General features: G+C 42.1%; 2 protein-coding genes across 2 annotated transcripts; both read left to right on the top strand.

Annotated features, from left to right (window-relative positions):
* Positions 1-2441: 2441 nt before the first annotated feature.
* On the top strand, positions 2442-4154 carry lrata (lecithin retinol acyltransferase a; the record flags this gene model as incomplete). Its single annotated transcript, XM_083764509.1, has 2 exons — positions 2442-2999; positions 4002-4154. The coding sequence occupies 2 exons, from the start codon at positions 2442-2444 to the stop codon at positions 4152-4154; spliced, it is 711 nt and encodes a 236-aa protein (XP_083620635.1).
* Positions 4155-5459: 1305 nt separating this feature from the next.
* Positions 5460-9253, top strand: LOC310858400 (lecithin retinol acyltransferase; the record flags this gene model as incomplete). Its single annotated transcript, XM_083764508.1, has 2 exons — positions 5460-5957; positions 9098-9253. 2 exons carry the CDS (start codon positions 5460-5462, stop codon positions 9251-9253), a joined length of 654 nt encoding a protein of 217 aa, XP_083620634.1.
* Between the last annotated feature and the right edge of the window lie 577 nt (positions 9254-9830).

Below are 9830 nucleotides of genomic sequence, written 5' to 3'. Positions count from 1 at the left end.
GTATCAAAATGCACAATGTTCCAATTTCACAAGTTTGTATATGTATAAAAATCTATTGAAAATAGCAAATCTACAAGCTTACAACCATGACACATTGTATTTTAAAATGACCGAAATGTATGAAGTGGGCAATATGCATGTTTTGTTTGCGACCACAGGTCGCAGTTAACTATGAAATTGTGCATTTCCCATCAGTCAGTCAGTGACTGACCTGTTCTGACATTCCATATGTTGATCTGACCACATCAAACCCTGCACACTCCTCCATATATGGCCAGTACAGAATTCATCCCATATGTTGATCTGACCATCCATGCAAAGCGCCAGCTCTCGCCCAGCAGTCTGCGGTCACCCAGGCAAATGCGTGCACGTGGCCACGCCATTTAGGGCGAGGTCGCTTCTCGCCCTCAGGCGTCTTACTGGTAATACTAATCCAAATCTGCAAAGTAACTAGTAACTAAAGTGTTCAAATAATTCTAGCAGAGAAATGGTACAGTGTAGAAGTAAAAGTACTGAAAGTTGGAAGTACTCAAGTAAAGTAAAAAAATACATTACAATTGTACTTACTGTAAGTGCAGTATTTACCTAGTACTTACTTTAGACCACTGCTGGTATTCAAATGCTTTTCCTGACGAGGGGAGTGCTAGACCCTGGCCTGCACCCCTAATGGTCATATCTGCACCCCTAATAGAAAAAAAGAAAAAAACAACCCCATAATTAAAAGAACGTCATCCACTTGCACGTTTGGGGTTGATGCTAATTAATTAGGCCTACTTTAAATTTCATTATGACCACTGTGGGTTTTCCTTTACAGTTTGTCCAAAGATATTGGTTTGTCTGTTTTTTGTGTGTTTTAGGCGTGATATATCTGGCCTGTGTAAATATATTAAAAAATATATGGCCTGTGTAAATATATGATCACTAGTTACTTGCTTTTATCATTTAATGTATTGTCACTTTTGTCAGTGCAGCATTTTTGCAGTTGAGTTTCTAACTCTTTGGAGGTATTGACTGCATGTTGAAGTATTGTTATCCATTGGGGGCTGAGCTGAAGGTCAGACTATAGATCTAAAAATACTACAATAAGTTACTAATAAGTATAAGTCTCACAACCATATATTTCCCTGACTCAGCGATCCATCAATCATGCAGGCGGCCCAGGCCGTAGCGTAACGGTCTGGGCACCGGACTGATGATCCAGTCGCGGTGTGCCGCGGGTTCGACTCCCGAACCCGACACGGCCTTTACCGCATGTCATCCCCCCATCTCTCTCCCGTTTCCTGTCAGCCTACTATCTGTCCCTTAAAAAATCAATAAAAGGCGTAAGCCGCAAAGAAATATCTTAAAAAAAAAAAAAATCATGCAGGCGTCTTCGATGTTATTCAGGCCAAGGACCCCTTAGCTGCCAGCAGGGACCCCCACAACATACCGTTGCATAAACATTATGTTGCAGATTAAACCTTTTCATAGATTTGATAGACTTGTTTGACAGCACTATCCTCAGTGTTGGATTCGCATTTTTAGACAGTTAACCACTTGCACACATTAGTTGGAAAATGTGTAGGCTGATCTAAGCTGAAACGTGATCTGTCTTTTCCCCCTATACGCCAACCTCTTTGCAAAAAAGAAATGCCGATACAAGCTCACAATGCCGGCCTCACAGCATGAGGCGTTGTGAGCTTGCAGATTTGTGAGCTTGCAGATTTTCGGCTAAGGTTCCCTTCAGAAAAGGAATTCTATAGGGTTCAAGTGATTAATGTAAAAAAAAAGAAAAATCCTATAACACAAACATGTGCACATAAACTCTCACACACAACTACTGTTAAACTACAAATGAGGTTAATGAGAAGGGGTTCATATGGAGGTAGAACAGAGTGGCCACTATGTGAGACAGAGCCTCTTGACTCTCTCCCCTAACCCAAATCTCTGTCTGGAACTTAATCAGCTTTGGAGACTAATTGGAATTTTATTGATGAACAAAAGTGGGTCACTTGATGTCTAAAGTTATAATTCACTGTTTGACTTTCAAGCACAGAACAAATCTAAAATATATAGCCTATATACAAATATTATTTTAATAGAGGCCATTATGGTATGATAAAGTTAAAGATTAAAGCTATGAATGTGATTCAAACTAATCTAATTTTAAAGACCAATATAGTAATCTGATTAATATTAAACTGTATAAAGTCAGACTAACAACAACCAGTGAAATCTTGTTGTTGACATAAATCTTGGCGCACGTGTAGCCTAGAATAAACGACAAGGGGAATCAGGGAATGTCACTCGTGGCCAATCATGTTGTGCATGGAGGATTGCCTCTCCTCTCCATGACGTGCTCTGTAGGATAAAAAGACCCACGGCACGGTCGCGTGAACACGTTTGGACAACTTTCTTACTCCGCAAAACAAAACAAAAACAAAAACAAAAACTTTTCCACGATGCTTCCAGACCTGTTGACGTTTCTGGCGGAGAAGCTGTCCCTTCTCTCCATCTTCAACCTGTTTGAGTCCAAGCGGTCTGGAGGGGCAGACGGTGAGGAGGAGCGCGCCAATAAAGAGCGCGCAGCAGCGGCACCGCGGGCGCACGGAGAGCAGAGGGGGGACCTCCTGGAGGTCCACAGGACATTGTTCACTCACTGCGGCATCTACCTGGGCGACGGCAGGGTCGCGCACCTCATCCCGGACATCCTGCCCGCGGTCACGGGCGACCAGAAGCTGATCGCCAGCGTCATCACGAACACGAGGCTGATCGTGGGCTGCATGTACAAGTGCGCCACGGTGCGCGTGGACACGCTGGAGGACTTTGCGTACGGCGCCGGCGTCCTGGTGAACCGCATGGACGAGCCGGTCCACAGGCGAGCCCTCCCCAACGAGGAGGTGGCCAGGAGGGCCGAGGAACTGATCGGGGACATCCCGTATAGTTTACTGTGGTACAACTGTGAGCACTTTGTCACCTACTGCAGATACGGCTCTGCGACGAGCCGGCAAACTGAAAAGGTATAATAGCATATATATAGCCTCAATTTAAGCACGATGACGGTGTCGCTCGCCGAAAATAGCCGATCTACAAGACCAAAACGCGTGCGCGGCGCGCCACGTCCCCCCATGCTATTTTCGAGCGTAATGCCCATAAATTGGCCATTACGCACAGTCGCGCACGTAAGACGCAAGACGTTGTCGCTTGCCGAAAAAAAAGCTCAAGTTAGATTCGTTCTGTTGAGCGACACCGTCGTATGATGGAGTATAGTAGATATCCCAAATTGCTTAATTTTATGCATGGTCTAGCGTCATCGTGCTTTTCTAATTAACTCTTCTTTATTACACTTTAATGCCAAACCATGCCTGCCTGATAGTGAAAATGTCAGCTGCACATTATCTATATGCAGACAAATGCAATCAGCCTAACGTCATTGTTTGATTATAATAGCTTGGTGAGCAGTTAATAATAGGCTATAGGCCAATGCAGATTAAGAAATGTAGCTAATGTCAATAAATTAGCTTGTCTATTCTTTAATATTAATTATGCTGTTATCAATTAATAAACCCAACATAGTTGATAACTAGCGCAGTGCTGCAGACTTGTTATTGTGCAGACATAGTGTAGGCTACTGTGGCTATATGTGCTATATGATTGTAAAGTGGGAAAAGTTATGTAGTGAGTGGGCACCTATATTATGGACATATTTTCTACACATGATCTGAACATATGCATGCATGCAGTGCATCATTATACCAGACTTAAATTTACCCTTCAACTTTTTGTTTATTCCCATAATTTGCCACAGGTTTTGTAAAAAATTGTAGAAATATAAAGGCCTTAAATGCCCAAGCATGTTCAAAACATGTAGTAGGCTACACTTTAGCCTATACATGATTCAGACCCTTTTCCTTTGTTGGGGGTGCACACCATGTTTAGGTGCCCACTCTACCAAAAATAATACTTTGAGTAGCATATGTGTATGACATTTGTATCAACATTTGTTTTCTGTTTCTTTGTAGTTTTGTGAGTGCCTAAAGTCCATCATCAGAGACCAGCGCAGTGCCGTTGTCGCAGTTCTTCTGGGAATTGTCTCCATTTGCTGTTTTGGGATGTTGCCATCAACTACACTACCCACAATTCTCATCCCCTTTACACTTTGGATGGCTGGCTGATGAGGCTCTCCTCCATCTTGAAGTGAACATTCATTCAGAGAACAAACACTCATAGGAGTTGGTTTACTTTTCAGTCAATTGGGAAATACTTTAGTTTTGTCTCCTGGCCATTATCAGCGAGTATATGTTGCTGTCGGGCAGAAACCTCTTCTCCATATTCTAACCTTTTTTTTCTTTTCTTTTGAATGCCTTACTTGGTCATAGTACAGCGTCATACAAAAGTATCAAAGGTATAGCAGAATGCAAGCTCGAAACGCAGCGCGAAGCACACATTTTCAGCTTGTAGATCTGCTACTTTTTTATTTGAATCCTGAAAAGTGACACTTTTGGACAACAAATTTTAATCGTTAAATGCTCATACACTCACACACTTAAAATGATCTTTAATCAGGTCAGTCATGCCGTCAAACCTTCATTCCTGACACAGGAATAATGCTTTTTGTACACTTTACAATACATTTAGTCAACTGACGCCTATTAGTACAGCCTACTATTAGCAATAACAGCCTATTTTCAACTAATACATATGAAATAAATACATTAAAGGTTTGCACTTGCAATATTTTATAATTATGCTTATAGACTATATTTTTGTTAAAATTGTATAATGTAAATATGTTCAATAAACATTATTTTTTAATTTGTGTACCTTGTGTGTGTGTGGCAGCACTACAGGGTCAATTGTGGTATACAGCATACCACAGTTGACATAATAAGCTACATATTGAATCATATATTATTAAGTACTTTGTGAGTCACTAGTTTCATCATAAAAAATCACACCTGTGTGAACCGAGTGGTGCAAATAGGTATGGTTTTGCTCCACTCAATTCATAATTAACGTTCCAATTTTGGAGCTCTGGCTCATGGACTAAGAACCAAAAATAACTGAACCGGTTCCCATTGTGAACCAACCGGTGGTAAAGGGGCCAGAGAGTGTACGAATGGAACCAAATGGACCCTTATGGGTCCATTTGGTTCCATTCCTACACTCAGTTATTGGGGTCCTTGAGAACCAATGCGCTGCATGACTTGCAACCGTTCAAATTAGGGTCAATTCTAAGCCTAGGCTTATGAATTAGACCACCTTGCCCTGAATACACTGGGAGCCATGCCGTGCGTTGTTGTGAAATCAATTCCAACCTCACAGCCATGAGATTATAGCCAAAGCTCCTTTTCTGTCAAAAGCACACTGAACAATTGGCCAAATTCCACTTTCTGACACCTCCCAGTTTCCCCCCATGGGAATAAAAACGGTGGTCCGACCTCCGGTGGTCCGACTGCTGCATGCAGAAACGTTCAAACATGTTTCAGTTCCAACTGTTCAACCTTTTGGCAGTGGCCTCCAAAGGTGCCAAAGAGGACGAGTGTGACAACAAGATGGACCCGTCTCTGTACAAGCGCGGCGACCTTCTGGAGGTCCCCAGGACACTGTTCACCCATTTCGGCATTTACCTGGGCGACAACCGGGTGGCCCATCTCATCCCGGACATCCTGCCAATGGTGACGAGGAACAAAGCTGCCGTCGCCAAGATGGTCACCAACATGCGGCTCGTCCTGGGGGTCATCGCCAAGGAGGCCAGCGTCAGGGTGGACTCGCTGGAGGACTTTGCCTACGGCTCGGAGATCATAGTCAACGAGATGGACAAGGTGTCCAAGCAGCCGCCCCTGGACGGGGACGAGGTGGGCCGCAGAGCGGAGAGGCTGCTGGGCGGTGTCACCTACAGCCTGCTGTGGTACAACTGCGAGCATTACGTCATGTACTGTCGTTACGGCATGGCCATCAGCTACCAGACATACCAGGTGAGCGCTATACTGGCTCTTCTTAACCACTTAAACCCCATTGTGGTTGAGCGGAGTCCCGCAGGGCTCCATGCTAGTGTATTTTTGAAAATAGTCGAGCAGCAACAAGCACAAAACGTGTTCGCCATTTTCTGCAAAACCTTTCCCCACAATACGGATGCTGGGGTTCCAGTATTTAACGTTTGGTTTTTATGGTTTCGTGATTCTTATATTTGGTGCCAGTAAAAATCCTCAAAGTAAATGAGAGTCGTAACTATTAACAAAGTGTATGTGTGCATGTGTGCCTGTGATATATTAGGGCTGTCCGAGTTAACTCATTTAATCATGATTAACTCACTGTTACAGTATGCTAATCACAATTAATTATTTTAATCGCAATTAATCGCATGTGAATTTATTTGAGCCGTTTAGACAGTGGCTTTCAACATGTGGATCCCTAAATAATCTTGGGAGGTCTCCAGATGATTAGCTTAATGTGCAACATTATTTTCTCAGTCAGCAGTAAACAAACCAACATACAGTATAAGTGTATACACTTATTCTTTATTTAACCTTTATTTAACCAGTAAAAAACCCACATTGAGACTGAAGTCTCTTTTACAAGTGTGAACTGGCCAAGACAAGAGGCAAAATAAGTGACACAGCTCTGCCAGTAACAAAAAAAATACACAACAAAAAACAGGACAGACATACAATGCTCATAAATACAGTACCCACTACTGAAGAAGCTCAAAGGGAGAAGAGGAACGTTTAGTAACGCGACCAATAAGGACTAATAAATAAAAACTAAGCAATGGAAATTGCTAGTAGACTAAAAAGCAAGCAGACATTTGATATACGTGAAAGCAGGAGCAGTGTATGGGAAGTGTGCCCATGGCAATCCTTTTAAAGCTCACTAGGGGAATCACAGCAGCCAGTTTGAGTCTGGTCTGTAGGTAATTCCAAGACCAGGGTCCAAAATGAGCAATGCTTTTTTTCCCAGCCTCAGATTTTGTTGGGGGAACGACGTAGCGTAACCAAGCATTTGATCTGAGGTTGAGAGAGTTTTGGACAAGTTCAAATTAAGAATCAATGTAACGTGGTGACTTATAGCATGTTATGTAGACAGCACTATAATTGCATTGTATATAGTCATAGCACGCCATAGTACATATGTATAGCATAGTAGTATATATGTATAGTATATATATAGATATTCCACTGTTACTTTCTTAGCTTACGCATGTTTCATGATAAATGCTTTTATGTGATGTATTCCCATGCTTTTTGTTCTTGCTTAATGTAAGTCGCTCTGGATTAAGAGCGTCTGCTAAATGCCTAAATTGTGGGAGGTTACCAAGAATGGCTTTATAAATGAGAATATACCAATGTAGCAACCTGCGAGACGTTAAGGAATACCAACACACTAGGGCGTACAGAGTACAGTGATGAGTCCTATGGGGGAATTGGTTATGAACAATGCAGCATGAAACAGGGGGTCAAGTTTGCTCAGAGTTGAGGAACTAGCAAAGCAGTAAGATAAGATAAGATAAGATAAGATAAGATCTTTATTGTCACTGTATGAGACATACAACGAAATTCTGTTTAGTGCAGCACAACATATAACAGTATCAAGAGAGGACGCAAAGACAACGGAAAAAACACTGAAGGGGCTAAAACTTCATGGCATAAAACTGTTAGTCCGTCATCATAGTCCAGTCCAGTCAAGTCATCTCAATCCATTAATAAATATTAAATATTCTAATGCACTGTTAAAATGATAAGATAAAATAAGGGGACCACACAATCATAGAATTCATGTGCAAATTCATCATCAGTAGGAGGGGACCATGGGGGAATATATTATATAGCCTACTATTGCACTTGCCCATATGCTATTGCATATATACTATATCATATTGCGTTTGCCCATAGTCTATATTGCACTTGCCAGATAGGACAGTCATCATAGATGATAAATACCCTGAAAAACGGACCTTCGCTCTCCGTGGTCACAGAAGTATCAGAAATGACCCTGGGTGGAGGTTTCTCACTCTGTTGAAGTAGTAGGGGACATGGGCACTGGTCCATTATATAAGAATGGTTTGTTATTGCAGCTACAACGTAAAGCTGAGCTACCTGTAGGAAGACTGATATCTGCATACCACTCATCAATACATAGCTGCTTTTTGCTTCATAGAAAATATATGTTTCCTTTCAACTTTAGACATTAATAGCAATTCTTAAGATTTTTCAATCACTTTATACATGAACAGCTAAAAAGAGAAAAGAGATTGATAAGCTCCATAGGCCTACATTTCATACATAATATATACTATGTGCCTATTTCAGTATTCATCGTAAACTTATCCAGAGCAACAGATATCCCACTCCCACTACATGCATGGCATGAAGCCTAGCGAACAAACGACAGTAAATAGTCACTTAATCTATAACACTATGACTATTGGTATGTGAAGCACAAACCAATTATTGGATTGTACAAACTGGGTTCATTCAGAAAGGTCACATGAATGAGACCCAGGCATGTCATGATACCGTGCACGTGTCAGTAATCATACTGTCTCAAACATTTCCATGGATTTTTGGACAGTAATGAGATGTGATGCAATTCAGCTCACATGCGAGGACAGACTTAATCTTTTTGTACTTACGGGGGAATGTGGCTGAGGAAACCTTATACGAGTTGGAGGTCAGGGACTGTGGTTTGTTTCTGCCTGTCTAACTGACATTTAGCCACATAAAAAAAAATTATTCAGCAGTTTGCTTCACTCACACAGGACATTGACAACTATTTCACTCACCCAGAGTGAGCAGCACCATCTAGTGCTACATTTCAACAAGCATTTTGGAATTACATTTGCATTACATTTAGTTTGACATTTAGTTTGCTGGGACAGCACCTGTCAGCGGGGAGTGTTGGGCTGGAAAGTAGAAACAAAGGTTCTACTTCACCCTTCCAGTGGGGGCTCCTCACTGGCAGGTGAGTCAGTATAGGATACAACACCTGTCTGTCAATGTGTGTGTGTGTGTGTGTATGTGTGTGTGTGTGTGTGTGTGTGTGTGTGTGTGTGTGTGTGTGTGTGTGTGTGTGTGTGTGTGTGTGTGTATGTGTGTGTGTGTGTGTGTGTGTGTTGCAGTTCTGTACGACAGTGAGGAAGCTGGTGTTCAGCAGGCTCAACGCATACCTCAGTGCGGCCTGCGGGATGGCAGGGCTACTGTACGTGGGCTGCATGACACCTCTCGTCACTCTGTCCACAATGCTCGTCCCCTTCATCATCTGGATGGCGTCGTAGCGGCGCCCACCAGCCATCATCATGCTCCTCCCCTTCTGTCCAGTGTTGTCAGATGCTGCAAGATAAATAAGCATCCATGTCTATGAAAACAAGCCCAAAAGAAGCGTATACACATGAGCACTTTAAACATAATGGATAATCCAATAGCCGAGCAAAAAGCTTGTAGATCTGTATTAAAGAAGGAAAACATTAATTGGGGAAAGAATTAAATAAATATTACTAGCATTTTAACAACACAAGTCTGGTATGGTGGTCCTTGGCACAAAATATTTTCAGATGGGGAATAGGCCTACATGGACAATTATATAATCATTTGGGGGGTCCTTGATATGAAAATGTTTGAGAACCACTGTTTTGAACATTAGGAATAAAGCCCAGATAAGCAACTAGAAACAAGCCACAAACAAGTGACATGGCAACCATGATGGCTTCCTAAAGGCCATGGCACAAGACTGAAGCAGCTTGCTATCGCATGCTGAACCAGAGTTCTGTGCTGAAAGACACTGGGAAATAATCCATTAAGCATGTCACACTATGTGCGTAAATCTCCAAATCCCGAGTTTACTTTTCTCTCCAT

The sequence above is a fragment of the Protomyctophum parallelum genome, assembly GCF_964188405.1.
Source record: "Protomyctophum parallelum genome assembly, chromosome: 5".
NCBI lineage: Eukaryota > Metazoa > Chordata > Actinopteri > Myctophiformes > Myctophidae > Protomyctophum > Protomyctophum parallelum.
This window is presented reverse-complemented; position numbering and strand designations above follow the sequence as displayed.